The sequence below is a fragment of the Chamaea fasciata genome, unplaced genomic scaffold (genome assembly GCF_029207755.1).
Source record: "Chamaea fasciata isolate MVZ Bird 193981 ecotype frontalis unplaced genomic scaffold, bChaFas1.0.hap1 SCAF_6, whole genome shotgun sequence".
Taxonomy (NCBI): Eukaryota; Metazoa; Chordata; class Aves; order Passeriformes; family Sylviidae; genus Chamaea; species Chamaea fasciata.
The window spans coordinates 60,828,964-60,856,373 of record NW_027094091.1 but is presented as its reverse complement, the minus strand read 5'-3'; the positions used below and the strand labels follow the sequence as shown (position 1 = coordinate 60,856,373).

The following is a 27,410-nucleotide window of genomic DNA, read 5'->3' as shown; positions in this document are numbered from 1 at the left end:
GTTAGTCAATGGAAAACTTTGCTGTTTGATGCCCAATTTCAAAGTTATAAATCCGGTCTTTATCCCCCATCTGGTCCAAATACTTGGTTTTCATGCTTTTACCCTTGTGCTTCTGTTTAATGTTTGTGGCAGACAATGAGTTTTTCTTCGTGGATCCTGACATAAAGCTGAGTAAAGTAGCTCCAGAAGGATGGAAAGAAGAGCCAAAGAAGAAGAACAAGCCTCCTGTGAACTTCACTCTGTTTTTTCGCATAAAGTTTTTTGTGGATGATGTCAGTCTCATACAGTGAGTGTATGAAATTTTTGATAGCCCCTTAAGCCCTAAATTTATGGACAGAAATTGAATATTAATCAGTACTGGAGTGCTAAAGGTGTTGTGGGGATTTTTTTTCATGTTTTTTTGTTATATTCCTGTTCTAGGCACACGCTGACCTGTCACCAGTACTACCTGCAGTTGAGGAAAGACATCCTAGAAGACAGGATGCACTGTGATGATGAGACAGCCTTATTATTAGCATCCCTAGCTCTCCAAGCTGAGTATGGAGATTACCAGGCAGAGGTACATCATCAGTTTCACTTTTGATCTTGTTGAGCTGTGATCTTGCTGCTTCATTAGAGACTGGACTGTGATCTGCCACATGTGCTCTGCAGCTCTGCCCCAGACTGGAAGCTCAGCTGATCTGCTCTTGGCGGGTTTTACTGTGAGCAGGTGTTCCTAAAGCCTAGCAATGTTGCAGAATTCAGTGCAAGATCTGAGTGTTAAAGCTTTTCTTTTTCAGTGGAAGTAGAGTCATGCTTGAATATGGAGAAGCTGATATGAAATTAAGCTGTGGGCCAAGATGGAGATTGTGATTCCCTCCACTTACTCAGAATCTTATGATCTTCTGAGTTGTAATGTAGAGTAGTTTGTAAAAATGAATGCTTGTGCTTCAGCTGTGCTCATAGGACAGTATATGGAGGTGCCATCACAAAAATGTTTTGTGTTGCAGGTGCACGGCTTGTCCTATTTCAGACTAGAACACTATGTCCCAGCAAGAGTGATGGAGAAATTGGATCTGTCCTACATCAAGGAAGAGCTGCCAAAACTGCACAGCACTTATGTGGGTGCCTCTGAAAAAGAGACAGAGTTAGAATTTCTGAAGGTAAGTGGGCAGCAGTTGGCTTCCTTCATCTGTGGCTAAAGAATTCTCTTGTTGCTATATGGGTGCATGGACTTCAAGTGAAAGCAGGGTAAAACAACTCAGGCTCTGAATAACACTGAAAGGAAGAAAGCTGAAAATATTTTATCCAAGACACATCATAAGAAGCCAAAAGAAATTATAACAGATGGGAAGTTCTGTCACTTTTTTCCAGTCAGTAGTCTTAGCTCAAGCTGGCTAAAAGCAACTACTGAACCTGTGTTTGCTCTAAACGAAGCTGTGTTTATGAGGCAGCACACCCTGTGGTCCCCATGTCTTTTGTGCTTTCTGCAGAGGGGGAAAAGCCCATAAATTACAAACAAAAAAATTGTTAACAGCTAATACTCTGTGTGATGCTTGGTATGAAGCAAGCCAGAAGCACTGCCAAGGAGAATTTTCTGTGCAGGTTCTATGTAAGATGATAGGAAAGCCATTATCCACAGATGTATTTGGATTATTCTAAAAGGACCCATTGAGAAATCTAATTATGGTGTTTGTTTGTGGGATAATAATCAGGTTCTCCCTTGATCAAAATGAGCTCAGGGAGCGAAGGATTGCTGTTGAAACACCGAATAACCATTACACTGTAATTCCACAGCCACACTACAGTTACACCATCTCAGAGTATGTGATGGGAGAGTCACTCAGCTGACTTTGTCCATTCCAAGTCTGTTGCTCGTTTTGCAGAAATGTTCTTGTAACTTAGCCATAGAGAACAAAGTAGGGGTCATGATACTAGCTAAAACCTAGCCTGGCTGGGAGGAACAGTTAGATTCCCTTGTTTGATTCATTCCAACGGTCCCTTACACCAGTACTGAAGAGGCAGCAGAGGTGAATAACAGGGAGTGCAAAGTGAGTGAAACTGCATATGCTACCTTAATATGATCACGGAATTGCAGTGTCAATTTGATTCTGCTTTTAAAAAAACATGTGAAGAACAAGTGCATCAATCTAGTTACAGTTCCTTGCTAACAACTACTTTGTGCAGTTTGATTTACTCTGTTTGTGCTTTCCCTGTTTGATTTTAATAAACATAAACATTGGGTTCATTTGCTGTAGTCTGGCAGGTCAAGAGGTACCACCAAGTCTTAAAACCCTCAGCTGATGTGTGTCTGTCATAATAGCTGTGAACGATAAGTAAGTGGAATCACCAGGCAGACAGAATTATTTTTGCTAAAATGCATAACCTTTATATGCACACATGAAAGCATTTATAGAGAGATATATAATATTCATACAGTGGTATGAAAACTGGTAGTGGCCTTAAATTCATACTCACAGAAGTTTCATTGCATTGATCTGTGCAGTTGTGTCAGAGGCTCACAGAATATGGAGTTCACCTTCATCATGTGCTGCCTGAGAAGAGATCCCAAACAGGAATCCTACTGGGAGTGTGCTGCAAAGGAGTTGTAATTTTTGAAGTTCACAACGGTGCCCGTACACCTGTACTGCGCTTCCCGTGGAGAGAGACAAAGAAAATATCCTTTAGTGTAAGTTGGTCTCTTTTCCTCTGTGTGCACATTTGTGTCTCCAGTAACTGTGAGTTCTTTGTTGTTTATTTTTGCAAAGTAGGCTGCTGTTTTACAGCATAGTCTGACTGTGTTTTGTGTGGCTGCCGTGTTACGGGATTGAAATAGGAGTTTTCATGTTTTAAAGGTTTTTTTTTTTTTCCTTAGCTTGCATGGGCAAGCACAGTGAAGGAGCACCAGAGAATCCTGCATTAGAGGACTGGGTACAGGCACATGCCAGTACTCAGTATAGTTAGGAGATGCACCTATGTTGCTTTTAAGTTATATTTCCCAGAGTAGTTAAGTTAAATGATAAAAGATAACAGGCTGACACTTGATCTGGTCAACACCAGCCAACTTGAGTGGGTACACCATAATCTGGTGATCATGTGTCAGTTTTTAATGAGGCATTGAGCTTCAAATGCTTGCCTTTATATAGGTATTGAAAACAGCACTTCTAATTCTGTCTGATACCTTATTGAGAAGCCACAGCCTATTTCATCTGTGAGATGGTTTTAACTAGCATGAATAAATTCAAGCTTAAAAATTACTGAAAAGATAAGTTCAAGACCTGGGACATTAACTGAGAGATTTGGTACTTAGATCAGCATTTAGTTATTTTTCTCTTAAGTGGCAGCATCCCTTGTGACTTCCTCGGGGGCCTTTGAAAACCCCATCCTGCAAGATGTAATAGTTCTGGTTGTCATTACTCAGCAGTAACGGTAACAGAGACGGATTAAATAATAATAAAGCACCTTCTCATCTAGCCCAGGAGTAGCTTTAAAAGCTACTTTATAAATCTCACATTACCTTTGACTCCTATTTTAATAGAAATCTCTCCCATCAGTGCATTTTGCTTCAGGAAAGTTTGGATGCTGTAACTGTGCACAAGCAAATACAGAATTCTTTGTAGGCTAAAAGAAATAATTTATCTTCGACTTTTTTTTCTTTCTCCATTGTGTAGAAGAAGAAAATAACTTTGCAGAACACATCAGATGGCATCAAGCATGCCTTTCAGACTGACAATAGTAAGACTTGCCAGTACCTTTTGCATCTCTGCTCTTCCCAGCATAAGTTCCAGCTACAGATGAGAACCAGGCAGAGCAATCAAGACACTCAGGACATTGGTAAGGACTGTGATGCTGTGTTAGTTTTTATTAGCAATCTGTATGTATTTTTGTAAGGAGAAAAGCTTCACTGAAGCTTCAGTAATTCTGCTGAGTGCTGTGTATGTGTAGATCTAGATTTGGAGGGTTTATACGAAGGAACCGTACTAGCTAAGCTTGTTTAGATTTTGTTTAAGGGGTGGGAAGGGAGTTGAGAGAACACAGAAAAGCTGGCACACAGCAGCTCTTCTAAACTAAAAGGATTCTAAAAACAGGTCACTAGTAGTACTTCCCTCTTTCATTAAAGGCTTTTGCCTTTTCTTTCGGAAATATCCTGAAGGTATTTCAATAACAGGACTTTTACCTTTTGCTTAATGTGAAAGGGATTGGTTTGATAATGTGGAATTAATGGCGTGATCATGGGAGTGCAAGTAAAATAGGGAGCATTCCATGATGCTCCATCTCTAAGCTGTGGGTACAACTGTCTTTATTCCACTTTGTGTTGGGTGGACCCAGTAAGGAATGACATGGATACAAATCTGTTTCCTTCAGAATTCCCATTTCCTTCATAATTTGTGTGCTTAATAGAAAATGTGAAGGTATTCTTTTTAGATAGAAAATATTAATTGGATAATGTAATCATTGAAGGAGCCCCTCTGTACGAATTTCTTCACTGTTTGGAGCAGAGCTCACTTGGCTGGCTGGCCTTCAGCGTGGTCTGGAAGTGCTGCTTTGGCCAGTCTGCCTGCTCACGCTGTCTTTGTTCCCTCTTATCTGTCTGCATTCCTGTTGCTGTTAATCCAGACTTTCACTAGTGTAGCTGGGATGAAGTTTGACCCCATTGCTGTGGATTTTGTGATCTCTAATTAAAAAAAAAAAAAAAAAAAGAAAAGAGGAGGGGTGGGAGTGGGAAAAGGCTTGTGGCAACTATCCAGCCTTTTTTCTGTTCTGTTGGGCTCAGCCAACTTCAGGCAAAGAAATTAAACCAAGTGACTTAAAGGCTTTGTACCATTCTCTGATTTAGAGTTTGCTTATCCTGAATTGCTGAGAAAAGCTGTACAGGGAAGGCTTTCTTGGCTAGACAAACTTGGTTGCTCTTAACAGATGGAGTATGTGTTGTGCCGTGGGAGTCTGGAAAACAATAGTTTGCTTCTGTGCAGTGCAGATCACTTGGAAATCAGAAGTCCCAGATTCTGCCAATCACTTGTAATCAGAAGCAAACCAGCATTATGTTTAACTCCAGCACACTGATTATTAAAAGTAAAAACAATTAAAACAAAAAATTTGCTGCTGTCATAACTTTACTAAATCTAAAATGAACGCATAATGTGTCAGTAAAAGCCGGTAGTTGGAAGCACTCAGAAAAATTGTAAAGAAAAGGACATATATAACATTAAAGAAAAGAGCATTCTGGATTCCAGAAAGGGCATATGGAAAAACAAATAAATGAAATGAGTGTTAATTCAACCTTACAGATGAGTTTTGAGCACATGAGAATTTTCAGTTATGGCATCGGCAGAAGGTTTGAAAAGCCTAATGCCTACATAATGTAGTTAATTATGTGAAAGTATTTATCTGAAATCCATAGAAATTCTGTTTGATGTTCTCAAGGGGTAAATACAATGTCAAGAGAAGAGATCTCAGCATATTTTATGAGGGTACTCTTCCCCATGATGGGAACACAGCAAGTGCAGGTATCATTGATGCCTTCTGTCAGAGTCAGGAAATTGGGATTTGTGGATTTCTGGTCTGATTGAGCAAAATCATTCTTCTGTACCTTATCTAGTCTGGTGGCTGTGAGTAGAAGAGGTGTTTGGTGTGGATAAGGAACTGGTATCTCATCAGGTAATTCACCTGATGAAAGGATAGAAAAACATACCTTCCACAGCTAAATCTTTGCCATCTCTATGCCTGTTACAGAAGAAGCTTGAGTTATTGTGGCAGTTAATTCCTGCCTGAGGTATCGGAGGCAGCAAAGTCTTTTGGAATGGCAGGGCTGAGGCTGCATTTGTCAAATACACTCTTTTCTAAATGCCACAGTATTTACCATTAAACCTAATGGGTGATGTGTACCAAAAAGTAGAATTTTCCCTTCAAGTTACAGCACAGCTTCCTAAAGCAGCTTGTTTCCTACATGTATGGAGAGTTAAAAAACCCCCTGTGTAACCCTAAATCAGAAATACGCAGTTGAGGATTGCTTTTCCTGAGACTTCCCTGTGAACTGACTCCAAGACATCAGTGAAGTTTATGAAGGATTCAGGTGGCCTGATTTCCTTTAAAGTCTCTAACCAGCCAACAAGTTGCCACAGCTTATCAAGTTCCTGTGTGAGAGCCAAGCCTCAGGAACTTGACTGCTACCCTTAGGAGGCAGTTTAGGGTAATAGAAAGGAGCCCTGCTCAGCTTTGCTCTGAATTAAGAGGGGTTTAGGCTAAGATGTATTATCATGAATTTGCTTTCAGCTAAGAGCATCCACCCAGGCAGTTCCCACAACTCAGCTGACAGTAATTTAATTACAGTCCAAGACCTGTTTCTCGCTGCTGCTTAAGGGAATCCTTGCTAATGAGTCAAAAAACCTGGCAAACCCCAGTCAACACTTTCTGTTTCGTGCTGGATGTTTGTGGCAGGGGAGGTCCTTAAGTGCACCGGCGTGGACTGGTGCTCTGTAACTGGGCAGAGATGTTGCCAAGCCCTCGTGGCCTTGCAGCTGTATATGTGGGGGAACTCAGGCAAAGAGAACAAAGCAATGGGTGGATGGAAGTTTGGTAGCATCTCATAGTTTGGAGATGGGGGAGCCCTATTTGTTCAAATCCTGGAAAAGGCTTTTATGAGCAGATTAAAGGAAGTGTAGTCTTCCAGGTCACTTGGCTTGAGGATATTATTTGTTTTGCAGAAGGATATGATGTGCCTGTGTATAAGGCACAGCAGCCTGACAGGGAATATGAGTCTTCATGCTAATAGGAGGATAAATATTCTGTGTTTTTGGGCTTTGGGTTAGTGTAGTGTCATTAACACCAAAGTTTGCTTCCTGAGCAAACTCCGTGGTGGGTGTTTATATATCTCTGATGATGGTATATACTGCTAAGCATCTAGAGAAAATAAATTTTGTGTGAGTTGGTTGTTTAAAAAGCATGCTTTACACAAGGTGGTCACACTAGCTCTACTGAATTACTTCAATTGTTTGGGTTTTGTTGGTTTTGGTTTTTTTTTTTTTTAATTTCCACAGAAAGAGCTTCATTTAGGAGCCTGAACCTTCACGCGGACTCTGTCAAAGGCTTCAACATGGGCAGGGCCATCAGCACTGGCAGCCTGGCCAGCAGCACCCTGAACAGACTGGCTGTTCGACCCCTGTCCGTGCAAGCAGAGATCCTTAAGAGACTGTCCTGCTCTGAGCTCTCGCTCTTCCAGCCACTTCCTGGCTCTGCAAGGGACAAGAACGAGAAGAGTCCGTGGGAGGAAAGACCCAGAGTAATGAGCAAGTCGTTTCACGATCTGAGCCAGAGTCACATCTCTGTTTATCCCCCAAGGAAAAATGTTATTACTGCTTTGGACTCTTCCCCCAAAAAAATAGAAGATATAATGGGAAGGGTCTTTCAGCAAATGCCAAAATTTGATACTGGATCAGCAACGGGAGCATTAAAACCGAGCAAGTAAGAGTCTCTCTGACCACCCTGCAGTATCTTTGTGTACAGTCAATGTACATTTTGCATCAGTTTTGATTTATTATTCATGCCATTATTTTATTACATTGATCCTTCCCTCTCCCAACTTCCTCTTCCCTCTGTCTGGTTCCCCTTCTCTCCTTCTCCCCTTTAAGTTCAAAATCTCATGCAGGTTTAAGTAGAAGCCCTGAAAGAAAGAAAAATGAATCAGACTCATCATCCATTGAAGATACCGGTCAAGCCTATGTTGTAGGTCAGCATGCAAAAAATAATATTACTGTATTTACTAACTAACCTCTAAAATCGCTTTGGGTGTAATGCTTTGATGTATTTATTAACTGATGGTAATATTCTGATTTGAAATTGGGAGCAGAGTATCACATGTTAAAGCAATTCGGGCCATTATTGCAGTGAATCCAAAAAATTCCTCCTTTGGTCAGCACCAGTCTGTGCATAGGAGTGTAAAGTAAAAGCTGTAGCAGAAAACAGCTTCCAGGTTGTCACTTCAGGGTGCCAGTTGGTTGTACAGATCTTTTAATCATTTGCTAGTCTTCACAGTCTGTTTGTGCAGGCTGGACTTTTTTAGTGTTTTTGGTGGAAAGGTTATGGGGGATGGTTTTCTGCAAGTGACTGTTTGGCATCAGCTGGGTATTGGCCAGTGCCAAACTCCACACTTTGGAGTTTTTTCTTTTATTTTTGGGGTGGGTTTTTTGTTCAGATTTAATAAATTAGTTAAATTTTTTTTTTTGCAGTACACTGGGTGTTTCACAAAAACACTTTTGTAGTGAGGTAAGCCAGGTGCACTTACTCCATTTTCTTGGCAAGGATTGGAGTGCACAGAAAGTAGTCTTACTATTAACTAAAAGTGTGAGTTCACATTAAAAAAATACACTTAGAGCAGCTAAATAGATTTTAACTAACACTGGGTTATTAAACATGAATTTTTAATACCTGTGTATTACCAGTTTCTGGTTCTAGAAACTTCCCTTTTATAACAATAGAAACTACAATGACTGAAATATTTGCGGCCTCTGCTGCTGGTTGGCTTTCCTATAGTTACAGGACATCAAAAATAATGGAAAATGGTTAAGTTTCTGGGGATGGAGGTCATTATGAGCAAACTAAGAAAAGCAGAGAAAACAGAGTGTGACATCCCACATCTGTCCCCAGTGCACTTAAAGCCAGGGCTGACTTGGGAATGATGCATTTTCAGTACTGAGAGCATAAATGGTGAAGAGTGAGATGAGGTGTGCAGGTTCTGTAGTGACTGGTTGCAGCCATTTACCCCGTGCCTTTAGTTTTATGGTTAATATGATCATGTGCTTACCCATAATCTTCTGGGCAGCAGTCCTGGTGAGGGTCTTAGCTACGTGTCAGAAGGTCCTGCTGAGTCACACTGCCTGTGCTGAGGGACACAGGTTGTTTGCAGGGTGAAACACATCAGATGAATCTATGGGATTCGTAGGTTTAGAGAAGGCCAGGGCTACTTTCCTAAGAAGCTTGAATTATCTTCCCTCATTTGCTTTCATATATTGGTACATTTATTATTTTAACCTCTTTAAAGTAGGGCCATATTTTCTTGGCTGTGATAATTTCAAAGAAAATATGATGCTAAATGCAAATGATTTTAAATAGAAGTAGTTCAAGTTAGTTGTTACTGCAGCAGCTTATTTGTTCCTTTTCCAAATCTTACAAGAGTCCTGTTGTATTGGTTTATTAGGTTCAGCACACTCAATATCCAGTATTGTTAGAAAATTTAGTCTTTGACTTCTTTGTTTAAGATCCATTGTTTTATCTGAAGTTAACCATGGTCATAAAGGGCAAACCTCTGTCCTTCCTTTAATTCATTGCCTTTGCATGAGCTACCATCTATCTGAACCTTAAACTACAACTAGAGCACATGAGTAATTTGGTTTTGCTAATACAAAGCTAATTTTATGTTTATTTATTTTTTGAAAAAGTAGTTTGGTATTGTGAATGAGCTCCTGTGAACTATGTGAAGTCTGAAATAATTCTTGGTAGCTTTTGTATTTAAAAGAAAGTGGATAATTGTGTCTTAATACTTCCATGCATGCCACAGGTGTTAGCATGACTACTTCAGAAAATCTCCTGTCATCAGCAGCATTAAAAGAGAGTGGTAAGTTGATAAGTAATTAATTTAGTCAGTTTGTTACTTGCAAATGCTTCACTGTTCTAACTGTCTTGTGTCTTTGGTATTCCCAAGTGCCTCTGCCAGTTAGCTAGGTAGGACCTTTCCCTGCATGCAACTCCTAGTATTTATTTTGGATCACTTCTTGGAGGAGGTTTAGGTATCTGTATGTAATGTTTTTCAAATATGAATAGTGTCTGTTTAGTTTGGGTCTTGAAGGGTGCTCTTACCTACCAGATCATGCTCTAGAAAGCTCATTTCCCCTACTTAGGAGGTTACTGGTTCTGTGGGGTTTTTTTTAGTTTTCACTCTTTAGGCTTGATGTGGTTTTGTGGGAGAAAAAAACCTCCTTTTCTGGGTGATGTGCAGTCTGCTGCACTCTCCTGCATCACTTGTTCTCTCCTTGTACCAGTGTCTGGAGCTTATTAGGTTTCTGCAGCTGTGGATTGCCTCTTCCACTTAGGGCAAAAGTATCCCAAGCACTCCTGGACCAAATGAATGTCTTCTCTAGGAAGCAAGTCCTTGAGTTCAGACTTGCACAATGTTGGTGTTTCCTGAACTTTCAGGACATTGGGCTCGTTTGTTTGTATTTTGTTTTGTTTGCTTGTGGGGTGGGGTTTTTTTGTTGGTGTTTGTTTATGTTCTTTTTTTTTTCTTCACCAAATTATTTTCCTTAAGTCTTTTAAATGCTTGGGTCTACTTCAGCCTGATGGGAAGCCTCAGGAGTCAGAGTTCTATTGTGAGGATGTTCAAATTTTAGAAGAGGTGAAATCAGCAGTCTGTGGAGTTGCAAATGAGGAAGTAAATTTAAGCAGAGAAGTTTTAGTAAATGTTTTTAATTTTGGTTGATTTTTAGTGAAGAGACACCATTAAGAGAACCCATTGAGTAACCTTTTAGTAATTTCATATAATGACTCTCAATTTCAATTTTACCAATGTGTTTGCATCCTCCCTACCTATGAGCAGAGCACAGATCTAAATATTTTCCTGAACTGAGACTAATGAAGTTGAAGATTCTAGGACTCAATTATGTTGTCTCTCTACGAGACTGTGCTAGCTGCTTTACTTAGGAGGAGTAAAAGATTTTTAACTGCTGAAGATGGAAGTGGGTTAGAAGGCTTGTGGAGTTTTTTTTCTGTCTTTGGCCATGGCTTAGAAGATGAAAGTTGGACCCACTAGATCAAAACAGCCTTTCAAGTTATCAGAAAGTAGTATTTTTTAATGGAAAAGAACTTTAAAGTAAACCTGAAGGGAAGTGTTGAGATAGTGTCTGATCATGAAGTGCTGGCTTTGCAGTTGACTCTCTTCAAACAACACAGAACAGAGTTGCCACACCAGAGAGAGAGATCACTTTGGTGAACTTGAAAAAGGATGAAAAACTTGGCTTAGGTAAGTGGTTTTAAAATTGCTGTTGACATGTGTTTCTAGAAGCCAAAAACAAAACCAAAGTTTTCTGGTTTGTATTTTAGCATTTATTGTTGAACTCAGTAAAGCAGTGCAGGCAGTACCTGGATTTTGAAGGCATTTAAAATGCACTTTCTGTGATGTTAAGCAAGTCTGTTTTTCAGGTTTTCCAAATTGTAAATGTAGGATAATACTTACATTGTGAATTAGTCATCCTAGAAGTTGACCTTTAAAGTTTTCCTCTGTGCTCAGTATAGAATTTTGTCTGTGTCAGACCTCACAGCTTTGAGCTGTGGCAAATGCTTTAAATGAATGCTTTAAAAAAAAAAAAAAAAAACCACCACAATAAAAGTATTATGTGCTAAGTGTGGAGTGTTTTCCTTCCTCCTGTAATATCAGATGGAACACTGATTTGATGTTTAAGGAGGCTGAGAGATGAGATATTTGCATTACATTCCTTCCTCTACCACTGAGGTTTTTTTCATAGACTCACATAATTTCTCCCTGTATGAGTAATGAAAAATTTGGTACCAGTGTTGTGCTTTAGGAAGACTCTCCAAAGTGTCCTTACGGACATTGTTCTGTCATTCAAAATCAGACTGTAGATTTGAGAGGGGAAAAAAAGCTTACAGGACAGTAATACTTAGGGTTTACACTGCACAGTAATGTACAAGTTAAGCAAAAAGGAAAAAAAAATCAAAGAAAAGTACTATTTCTCTCTTTCTTCCCCATGCAATTTATGGTACTTTGCTGTTTTAGCTGGAATAGAGAAGATCTGATATCTACTGCTTTATTTCTCTTTTCCCTCTGGAGCATTCATCCCAGGTTTACGTGGTAGAATGAACAGAAATAGATTAGAAGCCTCAAAATAAAAGAGGGAGATTGAAAACTCAGATCTCTAAGACCAGGGTCCAACTTCTATGTGAAACATAGAACAATGGAGAAAACCAGAAATTTTTATGTGATGGAAAACAAATTTTATCTGCTCGGCAAATGTACATTTCAATTCACCCGTTTGTGTGTTTCTCTTGCTAGAGTTGTCTTCTGTAGCCTTTTCTGGAATGTCCTGAACAGACAGACAAAGTCTAAACCAATTGCTTAAAACAAGAGTATAGAATAAAGCTTAATCAAAAACTTTGCTGTTTGTTTCTGTGTAGATTTAAATTTGAGGTGTCTGGGGTGTTTTACTTTACATTTGTTAGAATGACTAAGTTTCTGTTTGTTCTAAAGTATGGACTTGTGTTAAGTTACACAGTGATCACTGACATTTTTGCCTGCTTTGGGCCTTTTTTTCGTAGGCTTTCAAATAGTCGGTGGAGAGAAGACAGGGAAACTTGATCTGGGAATTTTTATTCATTCAGTTATTCCTGGAGGGCCAGCTGATTTGGAAGGAACTCTAAAACCAGGTAAATAGCATAAAATTCCATCTGCGGCTCTGGGTATCACAGTTCCTTACAATGGTGACCTTCAGTTACTTTCCAGATAATTTCTGAAAACTAGTGATACTTCTTTGTTAAACTATATAAAAACAACAATCATGCAAATCAATGTAAAAAACTAGAAAGCTTGAAGTAGCAGAAAATTGAAGTTACATATAAAGATAAGGGCTTTGTTTTCCATTGTCTGTCTTGAGGATGCGTTATAATTTAAAGGTTTTAAAACTCAGTATCCCTACTTTGATTTTTGAAAAAAGTGAAATGGAGTATGATATATACTATAACCATATATATAGCATATAACATATAACTATAAATATAGTATAAATATAGTATAGTATGGCATATACTATAGCCATAACTGTAGTAGGGGAGGAGGAGAAAAATGGGGTTTTTTCCTTCTCATTTTAGTCCATATCTTGAACTGAACTGCATATTTCTCATTTTACTTCTAATTTCTGCTTTTTCCTTTTTTTTTTCTTTTTTTTTTTTTTTAAGCAAAAGAGAAGGTAGAAATCATTATATGTAAAGATTTGGCAGGTTTAAAAAGAGGAAGTATAACCAGTTTTTGTGGTCTGGGGTTTGGCTTTTTTTTTTTAATGATTAGAATTCCCTATTCCAGCATCACTTGAAGTTTAGTAATTTTTAATCCATGCATTGTCAGACCTGTACTCCACATTGTCACTGATGGGTAAAAATGTAGGTGTTAGGCTGTATCTGAACAAGCCCTTCCGTGCAGGACACCGCCTCATATCCATAAACAGCACGAGTTTGGAAGGTGTCAGCCACCACGCAGCGTTGGAAATCCTGGAGAATGCTCCCGAGGACGTGACCCTTGTCATCTCCCAGCCCAAGGACAAGCTGTCCAAAGGTAGGGATCTGCAGTCTCTCCTGTAAGCAGCCCCAGCTAGCTTGGGCTTGGGATTGTGCTCAGAGACAGAGTGAAGAGGTGGGTATGGGCAACCTTTGGTGAGGGCACACGGGGCACGGTGTGAACAGAGAGCTTTCTGCGGAATATCCAGCGGGTAAAACCTTCCCGGGTTGTAAGCTGAGAAAAGGGTGTCATGCTGCAGATAAGGTGCTGCCAGCTGCTGATGGCTGTCTTGTCTCTTGGTTTGCAGCATCATCTAACACTGCTCATATCAGTAATGGAGCCAGGGGTTACTTGAGGAGGCCCTCTTCAGTGCAGGACCACGAGGCAGAGTCCTCTTCGGAAGAGCACAGCCGGTGCTGTGGTCACCAGAGGCCTGCCTCGGGGAGCCTCTCTGGATTGTCGGGAGGCAAGCGGGATGGAAGCATGAGCTCCCAGGATTCCAGGACCGAGAGTGCCAGCCTGTCCCAGAGCCAGCCAGCCGGCTTCTTGGGCAAACGTACAAGTGGGAGAGCCCAGCAGGATGCTCAGCATTACAGCGAGTCTCAGGCTGGGGGCTCCAATGCCATCGAGAAGAGAAGATCCTCATCGGACAGTGCTCGAGCAAAAAATAAAAGGCCCGGGGTAGTGGAGCCTGTGGAATATTCTGACCGAGGGGATTCTGACATGGATGAAGCAACTTACTCCGGCAGTCAGGAGCAGCAGCCAGCTAAAAAGGCATAGTGGATTTCATATGAATATTTCCCATCAGTGGTGTTGGAATAGCTGTCTCTGTGTGTCAGGATGTGAGGGAAGAGCAGCCTGGCCTAGCCTGTAGCTAAGGCTGGTAGCTGATTTCTAATAGCATGGTGATTTTGTTCAAAATAAATGGAGAAAATCACTTCTGTAACTTGAAACAACTTTCCAGCTTTCCAATGTCACAAGATGTGGCTCACTAGAGGCAGACTGTGCTTTGAGATGAACTTAGTTGTTCAGCAAGTAGTGCACTTGCTGAAGCTGTAGGAAACCTCCTTTGAATTCTGTGTGTTTGTCCAATCTAGTGACCACTCCTAGAGGTAAGTTTATTCACTTGGAGATAAATGAAGTTTTTCCTGGAGGAAAGTAGGAGTGATACATCTGGAGTGGGTAGCAGTAGAACTCATTGTCTTCTGGGATTGATCTAATCCCTGAAAAACTGCTCTCGTGCATTAAAATTCAGCAGTGAGTCATGCTCTTGAGCAGACACAGCTTGCTGCTTCACCTTTCCGAAAGGGAACAATCACAAGTACTACAAATTCATTTCCAACTTGCAGCGATTCCTCTGTTCAGCTTATGGATGTTATTCAATTAAATTGTGGCAGCTCCTGCTAATTAATCCAACAGACTCTAGGCTGCTGCAATGCTGAAGTACTGCAGTTTCAGTGTTCTGTGACCAGCTCACTTGGACAGTAAAGACTTGGCTGCTAAAGGAAGGCCAAGCACTTTTCTGTGCTAACCCTGTTCAATGGCAGGAATGGAAGAGTTGAAGCAGTGAGCCTTAAGTCTTATTAACTGATACTTTGCCAGGTGGACTCCTTCTGGCTGTGCCTGACTCAAAACCCCACCCTTTAGGGTCTTAGCTGTAAACATCTGTTCTAAAGACAAATCATTGTCTCCTTTTGTTTGTTTCTTTTTCTTTCTCTATCTCTTTTTTTTATTTTTTTTTTTTTCAAATAAAGGATTCTTCCTCATCGAATACAGCAAACAAAGTGAATTCTAAAAAGGTTTCTGCAACACTTCTTAAACCTGGAGATATCTTTGAGGTTGAACTAGCAAAAAAAGATAACGGCTTGGGAATAAGTGTCACGGTACTGTTTGACAAGGTTTTTAGATGTTTTCTCTTTTTCTCTACTCCCAGCAACCCTTTAAATTGCTAAATTACAAGGAAGCAAAATATTTTCTGGAATCACTTTAATTATATATATTTATTGATGAAAAGTATGAAAGATGAAAAGTAATACTATTAATTAATAATAATTTTCTTGTCATCTGCCCTTTAAGTAATTCTTGTTTTTTGTTTTACGGTGGAGCCCCAAAGTCCTAATAGACTCTTATCACAGATGCTGCTTTGTGAGTACAAAAGGCAAGATGGTCTTTGTCCCTTGCTACCTAATCTTGTGGCAAAGTTGCAAAGAAGGCAGTGAGACCCTCTCAGACTGGCACGGCAGGCAGTGGAAGCGGTAGTGTTATTTAAGAGTATCTGTGCACGCTCAATCACATTCACCGTGTTCAGTGTTCTCCCTCTGCTGGAGAAAAGGCAGAAACCAAAAAGAACTACTTAAACCCAAATGAGACCTGGCTGACACTGCTTTCTTGCAATTTGAGGCAAAAATAGATATTTTTGAGTGATTTCTCTTCAGGCTATAGGATTTTGTAGGTAGTTTTATGCTTAAGGTTTGTCATACTGTGGAGTGGCACTTCAGGGAAGAAGAGAATAATTGACAACTGAGATGCACACATTTTCCACTGCATCTGTTCTTATATTGAAATACATATTTTAATATATTTTAATATTCAGCTGTTTTCAGTGGAGGAACGATTTGCAAGCCTAGCACTGTTTCCATATATATGGCAAGGACTGTAAGGGGAGCAGAATGAAATTCTGTTATTTTGGCATCCCAGTCTATTCAAAGTCATGTTGCATTGCTTGAGACAGTTGGAGGAACAAAAGTTGAGCAGGAGTTGGTTACTGAGTAGCACCAGACCTGCTGTATGCATGCACTGGCTTTGTAGAAATGTTAGAAGATGCCAGCCAATGCAGAGATTTCCCTTAAGGGATAACCAGGTGGTGTCTTCACTGCCCTTTGCTTTTCCAGCCTCCATTCTGCGCCTGCATTGTTTTGCTGTACAGTGGTGATGAGGAGAGGTGCGCAGTTACCTGTGGGTTAAGTTTTCCCCTGTAATACTGGGTGCTTTGGGAGGGAACATTAACACACTGTTGGTCTTCCTCTTCCCTCCAAGTCTGTGGAGCACAGTGAGCCAGAATCACACAATGGTTTAGGATGGAAGGGACATTTAAAGATCATCTAGTCCTACCCCCGCTGCAATCAGCAGAAAAGCCAAGGCCCTCCAGAAACTATGTCAGTTCAGCTTGAGCAGCTTAGACCTCCAAACTTGCCTGAGCTGAGAGAAAGCAGCACTCCTTAATTTCCTGTTACATCAGAGAAGTTGTATTGGAGTAGGACACTGCATGGTTGTGCATCTCCTGCTTTGGCATGTTGTGCTCTTGCACATCTCTGAGCTTTGGTGTGCATGCAAGCATGTCAAATCCATCAAAATGCAGACATGTTTCTGCTGAAGGACATTTATTTTGTTTTGGCGTTGGCATTGTGATGCATTGTGTTTTTACAATCTTCCCACCCCCAACTTCATTCATAGCAAATTGCATGACTGCACAGAACATGCTTGATGTAACATTTTGATTTTGATAGTTTCTCTGATTTTTCTACATGCCAGTAGCCCAAATGCTTCCTAAGAACATTTTTCCTTGTGTGACACTGTGTTTAATTACTAGATATTCTAACTGCAAAAAGACTAACAATCCTATTTTTGTTTTCTGTTTAGGGTGGTGTAAATACTAGCATAAGGCATGGTGGTATTTATGTGAAAGCAATTATTCCCAAGGGAGCAGCTGAAGCAGATGGCAGAATAGAAAAAGGTAGGATTTCCATTCTTTCAGTGGAGACTCTTAATGTGAAAAAAAGGGCAGAGGACTGTCTGTGGGGGACTTGACAATATCCTGTGGCCTGTAAACTGGCACTCAGTTTGCCTCCTGTCCTTGTACCTTTCTCTTTGGGAAGAAGAGCTGTTTTTCCAAGCTGTTGTCATTTTAAATATTGCCTTGATAGCTAATTCTGCAGGTGAAGATTAAAAAACTAATGTAGAACAACTGCAGAACCAGCAATGCTGAGGCTGTGGAGGGGAAAAACAGGAGATAGGCTGTGGGATTTTTGTTCTCTAATGCAGCCTATGTTGATGGAGAATGCTTCTCTGTTCCAGGCACAGAGAGAGAGGGCTTTGTGTTATTTGTGGCCTTCTTGCTTGGCACGCCTGGCAGCTCTGTGCAGAAAATGCTGTAATTGTTATGGCTCTTCTTGTTAGTAAGCCAGGCCACATTCTTCACTAAAGTGAGCAGTCCCACTGTGGACTAAGATTTGTTTGAAATAAAGAGTCTGAGCTTTCTAGCAGCCTGTCACTCTGATGGTTAACACTAGTTTTAGCATGGGATTATCCCACAGAATCATTAGATTGGAAAAGACCTTTGATTTGAACCATATAGTTTATTTGCAAAGTTCTCTTCTTGACTCAGAACATGGAGGGGAGGGAGACTTTCCTTAAGTAACTGGCCTTGTTAGCTCAGACTTAAATGTTTCTGTGCATCATAGATGTTTTATGGGTGATGCTCTGCCTGCTTTTTTCTTAAATTATTAATGTAGGTGACCGTGTGCTCTCTGTCAATGGCATTAGTTTGGAAGGAGCTACCCATAAGCAAGCGGTGGAAACACTGAGAAACACGGGCCAGGTGAGTGGCTGCTGGTTCTACTCCTGGCTGTGATAACCCAGTTCTCTGTGAGTGAAAAGAGGTAAAGGAATCTCAAGACTGGAATTCTCCCCAGTGTTGTTGTGGTTGGTTTAGGTTGGCTTTCTTAGGCTCCTTGGCTTCCTGGCACACCCAAAAATAGCCAGTGAGTGTACACATTCAGAACTGCTGAGGACTATTATTTGTGTTCGCTATATAAAATGTTTTTAACTTAATTCCCTGTACAAATGTGCAAGTGACACTATCTTTGACACCTCTTAACACCCTCACAACTTTATAGTAAGGAAACCCTTTCTTGCTCTATTGGCAAGTACCTTGCAAGTCCATTAGTGTATTTTGGAGGTTGTCATTTAACAGCCCGTAAAAATAAGGAATAATTGGAGGATATATATCTGGGGAAGGCAGTGTCTGTAACGCTTGCTGCTGTAAAAGTCTGAACCCTGAAAAATTAGAAGGAAACACATTCTCTAGACTGTGCTTTCTGTGACTGTTGCCAGTTAACTGGAGAATGTTTCATCTCTTTAGGTGGTGCACCTGCTGTTGGAAAAAGGTCAGCTTTCAGGGGCCAAGGCTCATGCTCCAGTGACGCCACAGTGCACACTCCCAAATCAGGTGGAGCAGTGTGAGCCACAGGAGAAGCCAGCAACAGAATCTTCAAATTCCAAAGATTACAGCTTTGTCACTGCAGGTCAGCTCACGCAGAGCAATTGTCTTAACTGTCAAAACATCCTGTAGTTTCATAATATTTTCTTCACTTCTTAGGATGGGAATGGAGCGGGTAAGGATCTATACGAAGCCCTTGCACATAATGCGGTCTCTTTCTTTTTGTGCTATTGTGTTTCTTTTTAAGACCTCCTTTCATATCTTGGTTACTTTGTTTAACTACTATTAACCGTTTGCTCTCTCTCTGTGTTTCATGTTGTTTCCCAGTTTCACAAGCCTTCGATGCCAAGGCTGTAGCAAGGTTGGAGTAAAGGGGGCACTGCTGTATCTGGTGCTGCTAAAGGGCTGCCAAGGGGAATTTAGATATTTTTATATAAATGAGTGCTTCTGTGGGTCCTGCAGTTCCTGTCTTAGAAGAGAGAAGACATCAAGAGCTAGATGAAGAGAGAAGGATTTGTGCCCCTGACTAGAGGTTGACATGATTCAACCTCTCTTGCTGGTGACTTCTGCAAGTGAGGGCAAGCCTACGCAGATGGCAGAACCCCTGCAGATACCCTTGGATCTTCTTGCATGGGGTCTATCCTCTCTGCCAGGAACTGCAGTCGCTGCTCTCACTAATGCCTGATCAGTGGCTGGAAGGGGTGTGTCACTCTGTGCTTTAAGAGGTTCCTTAATAAACTTCCTAGGGAATAGTCCTTTGGAGGCACTCTGCCTTTCTGCATATTGATGTTGTCACACCAAGCAAGCAGACTGAGAAGTCGTGATCAGCTTTTTGTCCTCTTTAACTGGAGGGATCTTTTGGGTAACACTTCTGTTCAGCGCAGAGAAAGAACCATGTGAGGGAGAGATTGCACATTGTCATGTCTGGAATAAGAGCACCAGACACTTTTGCACGGCCATCTGCTATAGGAAATAATAAATTATTGTTTCTTTTACAGAGAACACATTTGAGGTAAAACTCTTTAAGAACAGCTCAGGCCTCGGGTTCAGTTTCTGCCGTGAAGATAACCTGACCCCAGAGCAGCTGGGATCAACTATTGTGAGGGTGAAGAAGCTCTTCCCTGGGCAGCCAGCTGCGGAGAGCGGGCAGATAGAGATCGGGGACGTCATCCTGAAAGTGAACGGGGCATCACTGAAGGGTTTGTCCCAGCAGGTTGGTACCTTCAGTAGTGAAAGTCATACTGTGGTAGTCCTGCAAGGCTGCATCTGACAGTGAATCCCTCTGTGGCCATAGGAAGTCATCTCTGCTCTGAGGGGAACATCTCCAGAAGTCTCTCTTCTCCTTTGCCGGCCACCATCTGGAATACTACCGGACATCGATCCTTCATTGCTGGTAAGGTGTCTGGCCTGTGATTTTTTTTTTTTAAACATTATTTGCTTATGCAACAAATTGTTAACACTGTTAACACACATTGTTAACATTTTAACATTAGGGTTCCTTTATTCAGTCGGGTGGGTGGGTTAGTTAAATGCAGGATGCAGGTGGATTAATGGGAAGTGCTCACAGAGATGTGGTTCTTGGAATGAATCCCTTAGGAGTGCACCGTTTTGTGTGAATGTTAAAGGAATGTATGGCTTCAAAAGCACTTTTCCTCCATTTTGTAACCCAAGACATGAGGAACAGGTTGAATACTGTGTTTCTGGGGCAGAGATTTCTTTGCAGCCCAATGTTTTGAAGTTGATGTCAGATAAAAATTGGATATTTCTGTGAAGGATATTCTGCAAAACACCAATATGGTGTTGATGTATGTAAAAACAGGGAATAGGTTGTCATATTCACCTCCTGGAAATCAGAGGTGTCCCAAGGGATATTTTCAGAATGCTCCAGTAAATAAACTGAAAGAAGAGAAAGCCGTTTTAGGATACTTGAAGAAGTGGAAATGAAATGTGTTTCAGCAAAAGAGAGAGTGTAGAGGACAAATTGCCTGAAAATTAGGCTTTTCATAATAGAGGAAAGTGTAAAACTAATGGAGACAGGTCTTCAATTTAAGTTCCCCAGGGAATTCATTACAGCTCTAGGCCTGCCAGAGTTCAAGAAGCATTTGGACTCTCAGGCACAAGGTGTGATTCCTGAGGCAGTCCTGTGCAGGGCCAGGATTTGGACTTGGATGATACCTGTAGCTCTCTTCCATCTCAGGATACTCTGATTCTGTGATTCTGAGTTACTTTAACATTATTTTCAAATAATAAAATCATTCAAGTCTGATGGGGGAAGTTTAAATGTACAAATACAAATGTAAGTGAAATTAGGATTGGAGTGAGAGATAAGCAACTGAGGAAACTAATAATACAAGTAACTACTCCTGTAACAGATGTGTTTGTAGTGTGGAATAACAAGAACTTTAATAGAACTTTAACAAGGACTTTAATAAAATAGTGCATATATTAAAAGAAGAGGAAAATCAGAACTTTTCTTTACATTATCACAGATTGATATGTTCAGGTACACAAGAATCTGGCCATGAAAGCATAAATGTAGCTTTTAAACCTTTTCTGTCTGCTGGCTGACATAATTCTTGGGAATGAGTATGTGACAATTGGCAAAATTGTTATTCATTCTCGTGGGAGTTAATAACTTGGTTAACAGTCATCATTTGGCATAAATTATCTTAGTTTTTGTAGTCTGTTATTGTTGCTTTTTTAGTTGACAGCTTCTCTCTTTCCCTCCTCTGTGAGACTGGTTTAACTTCAGTGGCTCTGTGAGTCTCAGCTTCTGGTTGGAAGGGGTTTCACAGGAGACTGCTGGGCATAGTTTAAAAGCATCTGCCAGTAGGCTTTCTGAAGCTCAAGTATTTTTGTTTTCCTTAGCTGAATTTAAAGGTTTTTAGCAGCATAAGTTTCAAAGTTTTGCACACTTTGTCTCAGCCAAGTTGCATTGAGCTTTTTGAAACTCTGCTGTGATGTGTTTCCGCAGTTCAGTCAGCCACTGACTCCTTGTTTTTGGTAATTTCGTGCAGTCTTGAAACTTTCTTTTGTCATCAGAAGGGGATTATGATGCATTAAATGCTTTTGCTCTTGTAGACCCCCATCCATTCGCCCCAACAAGTTTTTCCAGAGGTCAGCAGAGAAGTTTCTGGTCCATCAAATGGAGAACAAGGTGACAGCTCAGATGAAAATGAAACTACTGATCTGAGCAAGAAAAGGCTAAAATCTCCCTCAAGAAGAGACAGCTACAGTGACAGCAGCAGAAGTGGCGATGAGGAGGGGATGGAGCCAGCAGCACAGGTGGGCCTTGGCTGGAGTTCTGCGCTGTACCACAGCTCAGGTGAAGCTGAGGCACGGGCCCAGAGCCGGTATGAGGCACACCCTGCTCAGAAGGACGCCGTTCGCACCATCCTGTATCCTGACCAAGAGGCTCCCGGCAAGGCAGAGCTTGAGGACAGGTATGCTGCTGATAATGATCCTCATCATCCTTCAGATGTGTTTATAAGAGTAGTTTATGAGACCTATTCATAAAAATACTTCTTCTGGCTCGCTTTTTAGATCTGCATAAAGTCAGTCTTGGCTTATGTATTAATTTATGAGTGGCAGCCTCATTGTTCTTATTCCTGTTTTTATCTTTTTTCTGGTTTATCTGTAGTGATGTGCCTTTGGATTTGCCAGTGATCCCGACCTGTAGAACTGTACCTGATGTTACCACGTCCATGCTAATAAATGACTGTTACGCTTCTCCTGTCTCTGAGCTGGCTTCGCACCTGGGAGAAATAGATTCATTACTCACCCAACTGGAAAAAAATGCCGAAGAATATGAGCCAGTAATACACTATTTGTTACTTTCAGGAGCATAAATGTCCTGCTGTGGTTGTTTTAGCCGTGATTCTGAGAGCAGATAGAAATTAGGCACGTTAATTTACAAGTGGGGTAGTTGTAGGTCATACTTGTACTAATCTGGGTGTGTGCCTTATAAATGGCACGTACGTTGCCATTTGTAATCAATTAATGGCAGCTGCTCATACCAATGTCTGCAGGCATTTTCTGTGTGGGCTCTTGAGCTGAGACATTTCCCTCTGTGTCTGTGGAGGCATCCACGTGTCCATATGTGGGCGTACATATGTCCATTTCATGTGTCATTTCATCCTGGAAACCTTGGCATTAAATATTTACCTACCTCGCAACCATGTACTCAGAGGAAGCTTAAATGGCAGATACCTTGCTTCTCCTCTTTTAGTTTTAGGTGGTTGTTCAGAGGTCAGAGAATAAATTGAGACATCAAGGGCATCAGGAGACCCTGTTCTTTGCTGCATTTATAACTCTGAATCCCGAGGACTTCCTGCTCTGCTGCAGGATGGAGCCTATTTTTGAGGCTCTTCTGAGAAAGCTTCTTGTCACCACAGAAATGTCTTGTGCATCAGAAGGGACTTCCAATATCCTCCCTTAACCTGTTCAAAGATTGAAAAAAAAATTGAAATTGAATCTTGATAAGTCCAAGTTGTGAGGGTCTTCCAGATTATAAAGCTTTTCTAGCCAATACTCCATTTTGACAAGAAACTGTACTTTTCTTATCCATTCTTCAGAAGTTTTTCTCCATCCTTCTTGGTGCTCTGTGCTTTTTTTTTTTTTAATGCAAATGAGGCAGATCCATATCTTTCAAATCACAGTTCATTCGAATTAGAATGGGCAAAACACATGCATGTGTTCAAGATAAGCTCTATGGTATTGTGTCTCACTGTAGGAAAATACATTCACCCATTTTGTTCTGAATAATTATGGATGTGTTGAGATATTTAAAAATGCAGAGCCTTTCTTATAGATGGCAGCTAGATAAGGGTAAAATAAGGTGTGAGTTTTGGTGTGTCCCTTCAAAATTTTGTTTAATTCATAGACCTTCAGCCCCATGTTATTTCCATACAAAACGTTATTTGGTTCTCTCTGAGCTCATTAGAGATGCATATTTGAAGCAGCTAAGCTGAGCCTGATAAGAAATATGTCTTGTTCCAGGCTTGTGTAGCACTTAAATCGGTAGGTAAATCAGTTGTCTGCTTCCAGCTGTTTTAAATTCAGTAAAATGTTTGTATTTCTTCTTATTACCTCTTTGTAAAGTGCTGTCTTGCCCCCGTAGGAAGTGGAGCTCCGAGTGACTCTGACAAAGTCAGAAAAGGGCAGTCTGGGTTTTACAGTGACCAAAGGTAACGACAGTGTTGGCTGCTACATTCACGACATCGTTCAGGATCCTGCCAAAAGCGACGGGAGACTACGGCCTGGAGACCGACTCATAAAAGTGAGAGAATTAATGGTTTCATGTGCAGGGATTGCGTGAAAGGGACAACTTTGAGTCCCAAAAAAAAAAAAAGTGAACTGTGTTGTAGGCCAAGTCAGATGTGGTTAAAGGACAAAGTCACGGGCCTTCTGAGAGGCATGATTTAATAGCACTAGAGAGCAGCAATAAATGCTTCCTCAGTAATGCTGTCTTGCTTGGGACCTAACAAGGACACCTGTGTTGCTTTCGTTGTTTCAGGTTAATGACATCGATGTCACTAACATGAGCCATACTGATGCTGTCAGCTTCCTCCGGGCTGCCCCAAGGACCGTCAGATTAGTGCTAGGGCGTGTTCTGGAGTTACCAAAGATGCCAGTGTTGCCTCATTTGCTGCCTGACATTACACTAATGTGCCATAAGGAGGAGCTAGGTAACATGGAATTAATCTGCTTTTTGCCCTAAAGAAACATCTTCCCCTTCCGTTACAAAGAAACCTTGATTTTTGTTGTTTTCCCCTTCTTTCCCTGCGCAGGTTTGTCGTTATCAGGAGGCCATGACAGCCTTTATCAAGTTGTGTATATTAGTGACATTCTCCCCAAATCGGTTGCTGCCAGAGAGGAGAGTCTCCATGTACTAGATATTATCCATTACATTAATGGAGTAAGCACACAAGGAATGACTCTGAAAGAAGCCAAAAGAATGCTGGAAGCATGCCTTCCAACAGTGGTGCTCAAAGCAACCAGGTGTGTTCTGGAAGCAAATGCTTTCTTGTGCTTTTGTTTTTCTTGCATGGTTGCATATGTTTGAGTATAGTAGTAAAACCTGTTCCTGGTATGACAGGAAATTCACCACATGTTACTGAGGACTGACCCCACAGAAAGGGTCTGTAAATTTACAGCTTTTGTGCTGCAGTGGAACACAAGGGTACCTGGTGCTTGCTGTGCTTTGTGCTTCTTGGGAGCACAAGGCTGTGTCCAGCTATGAGCTACAAGTGTTCAAATAGAGCCCATGCAACCCAGGAGGAATTAGTCAGAGACCTGCTGTGGCACAGGTCTGTGAGGATGGATGGGATTCATCCAAGGATATGGAAGGAGCTGGCAGGAGAGCTCACCAAGCCACTCTCCATCATTTGTCATCAGCCCTGGCTCACTGGGGAGGTCCCAGGTGACTGCAGTGTGACACCCATCCGCAGGAAAGGCTGGAAGGAGGATCCAGAGAGCTACAGGCCTGTCAGCCTGACCTCAGTGCTAGGGAAGGTTATGGGACAGATCACCTCAAGTGTGACCACACAGCATGCACAGGACAAGGGGATCAGCCCCAGCCTGATCAGGTTCCGGAAAGGCAGGTCCTGCCTGGAACACCTGATCTACTTTCATGACTGAGTTCCCCATCTGGTGGATAAGGGAAAGGCTGTGGATGTGTCTGCTGGATTTAGTGAAGTCTTTCATACAGTCTCCCACAGCATTCTCCTGGAGGAGCTGGCAGCCCATGGCTTGGAGAGATGCTCTTCACTGGGTTAAAAACTGGCTGGAGTTGAGATAGTGATGGGGAATGGTGCTAGTGGGGTGTCCCCAGGGCTCAGTATTGGGGCCAGTCCAGTTTCATTCCTTTATTGTTGATTTGGAAGAGGGGATTAGACATGTCCTCATTAAGTTTGCAAATGACACTGAGTTGGTTGGGAATGATTTGTAGTTTTACCAGTAGTACTGCTTACTTCAGTATCTGATGATGACCATGATTTACTTATATTTTTAAATAAATATTCCTGTAAATATTTATTTTCACAGAGATGGTCATGCAGTGTTCCCAAAATCCAGAAGCCCTGAGAACTCTAGTCCATGGCAAATAAAAGCTAATGGTAAGAATATCTTTCATAAGCTTGCATTTCATAGCAAATAAAATGCACCTGTTTATAAAAACAAAGGAACTGATAAGGGCTGTAAGATACTCTCCTAGTCCAGCTTATTGTGGCAAGCTCCGACAGGAATTTGCTTGACTTTTCCTCTAAAAGCTCCATGAAAAGAGATTCAGCAATAGTGTCTTTATGATGTCATTTCTTGAACACGTTAGAAATTCTCTCTAATATACAGAAGAAGGGTTCCTTTGAAAAAGGACCCAAATGTCAGATAATACTCTAAAAAAAAAGTAGTCAGTGACAGGTGTTTGTGGGGTTGTATCTTGTACATTTTGAGGAAAAGGGAATCAACGCTGTTCTCAAAGGCGCATGTTTCCACTGTAAGTTGTTAAACTATTTATCAACATTTCGTTTTGCTTTGAGTTGGTTACTTGTATTAGCATTCATCCTTTCTGATCCCATTAAATAGAACATTCAAAAAGTCATTTTATGAAGTGTAGTTGTTCAGATAGAAGTTTGGCAATGCACAGAAACCAGGCAGAAATGCTACTCATGTTGTAACATAGTATTAAAAGCCTTGGTTCTTTTATAAAAATAATCGATGGGGGCTAATTTAATTTCAGAGAAAAAGTTGTTGTTTTTTCCCCATTTTTGTTTAGGTTGTTCCTGTGGTGATCCCTGTGATAGAACAGAAAAGTCAACTGATTCTCATGGGCCAAAGGTAAATGCTCTCTTGTGCCTGTTACCATTAACCAGAGAAAAGAATCTACTTCAAACCCTTTTAAAACTGAATAAATTAATGAAACAATCTGTTGATCAAAGTATACAAACCCACTATTATCAACTGTCATGAATAAGCAGTGATCATTAAGAAATGTGCAAGTTTTTTTAATTGATCTGCTCTTCCTTTGGCACTGCTTTGTTGAAAGACAAATTGTCTTATGAGAGGGATGCAAGGCTTCATCCAGAATACTCCATTCAGCCCACAGTTTCTGCAGATGCTTTCATATTATATTTTCTAGGTGGTTTTCTTTCTTTTTTCCCCCCTTAGTTTTTCCTTAGAAATGCTATTCTGGGACCAAAAGTACTGAAGCTTGCATACACTTCATAGGGGTGATAATAATGTTAAATACTACGATGTGTTCTCTTGTAGAAGCTGCTGCCTCATCAGCATGTGGGGTTTTTTCTTAGTTGCTTTAATTTTTTTTTAATTTGCTCTTGTTATGTGAAACTTCCTACCTGTCACTCAAGTATCTCAGATGATATGAATAGTGGTTTTTATTTGTTGCTGACGAGAGATGAGAACTTTTTAGTGGTTGTTTATTGCTTCAACAAACTGCCAAGCTCTTTAAGATTTGTACTGTTCTTGGCTTTCTCAGGTCAATGGCAATGGCATCCCAGGGCCTTCTCAGGGAAGTACAGAAAACAATATCCATCAGAGAAAAGCACTAATGAACCACTCAGGAGCAGAAGATGCACCTTCCCTTGGATTTAGCAATCAGATGTCAGATTTTCCTAAACACACTGAGAAATCAGGTAAGAGGACGTGAGATGGGGACTGCATTGTTCTGTCTTTATTGTACCAGTGCAAGAGAATCATGGCATGGTTGAATATGCTGAAATAAGTAAATGTTAGGCTGGCAGTCACTTTTAGAAGATCATTTCCAAGTCTTGTGCTTTGCTTTATAGGAGTTAGTTGATGTTGAAAGTAGATCTGCAGAAATTGGATTTTGTGTTAGAGAGAAAAAAAGGAAGACCATGGTCACAGCTAGAAATAATGCCATGTGTCTGCCCCTTTAAATGAGTTCTCCCAAACCATTCTCTT

General features: G+C 41.0%; 1 protein-coding gene across 8 annotated transcripts in view; it reads left to right on the top strand.

The window, feature by feature from the left end:
* Positions 1 to 27,410, top strand: part of PTPN13 (protein tyrosine phosphatase non-receptor type 13) — a 111,812-nt gene that overhangs the window by 73,914 nt on the left and 10,488 nt on the right. For 7 of the 8 annotated variants that reach the window (XM_066186572.1, XM_066186571.1, XM_066186573.1 and 4 more), the window contains 26 exons: positions 133 to 286; positions 421 to 559; positions 990 to 1,142; positions 2,486 to 2,668; positions 3,651 to 3,813; positions 7,017 to 7,440; positions 7,608 to 7,705; positions 9,533 to 9,589; positions 10,898 to 10,990; positions 12,304 to 12,411; positions 13,181 to 13,312; positions 13,563 to 14,029; positions 15,010 to 15,153; positions 16,895 to 16,988; positions 17,767 to 17,852; positions 18,396 to 18,558; positions 19,472 to 19,686; positions 19,768 to 19,866; positions 21,555 to 21,916; positions 22,114 to 22,288; positions 23,593 to 23,751; positions 23,989 to 24,160; positions 24,263 to 24,473; positions 25,518 to 25,588; positions 26,245 to 26,306; positions 26,965 to 27,121. In XM_066186572.1, coding sequence (XP_066042669.1) covers positions 133 to 286; positions 421 to 559; positions 990 to 1,142; positions 2,486 to 2,668; positions 3,651 to 3,813; positions 7,017 to 7,440; positions 7,608 to 7,705; positions 9,533 to 9,589; positions 10,898 to 10,990; positions 12,304 to 12,411; positions 13,181 to 13,312; positions 13,563 to 14,029; positions 15,010 to 15,153; positions 16,895 to 16,988; positions 17,767 to 17,852; positions 18,396 to 18,558; positions 19,472 to 19,686; positions 19,768 to 19,866; positions 21,555 to 21,916; positions 22,114 to 22,288; positions 23,593 to 23,751; positions 23,989 to 24,160; positions 24,263 to 24,473; positions 25,518 to 25,588; positions 26,245 to 26,306; positions 26,965 to 27,121 — 4,341 coding nt within the window. The remainder of the gene's footprint in view (positions 1 to 132; positions 287 to 420; positions 560 to 989; positions 1,143 to 2,485; positions 2,669 to 3,650; positions 3,814 to 7,016; positions 7,441 to 7,607; positions 7,706 to 9,532; positions 9,590 to 10,897; positions 10,991 to 12,303; positions 12,412 to 13,180; positions 13,313 to 13,562; positions 14,030 to 15,009; positions 15,154 to 16,894; positions 16,989 to 17,766; positions 17,853 to 18,395; positions 18,559 to 19,471; positions 19,687 to 19,767; positions 19,867 to 21,554; positions 21,917 to 22,113; positions 22,289 to 23,592; positions 23,752 to 23,988; positions 24,161 to 24,262; positions 24,474 to 25,517; positions 25,589 to 26,244; positions 26,307 to 26,964; positions 27,122 to 27,410) is intronic. The other variant, XM_066186569.1, reaches the window with a different exon arrangement.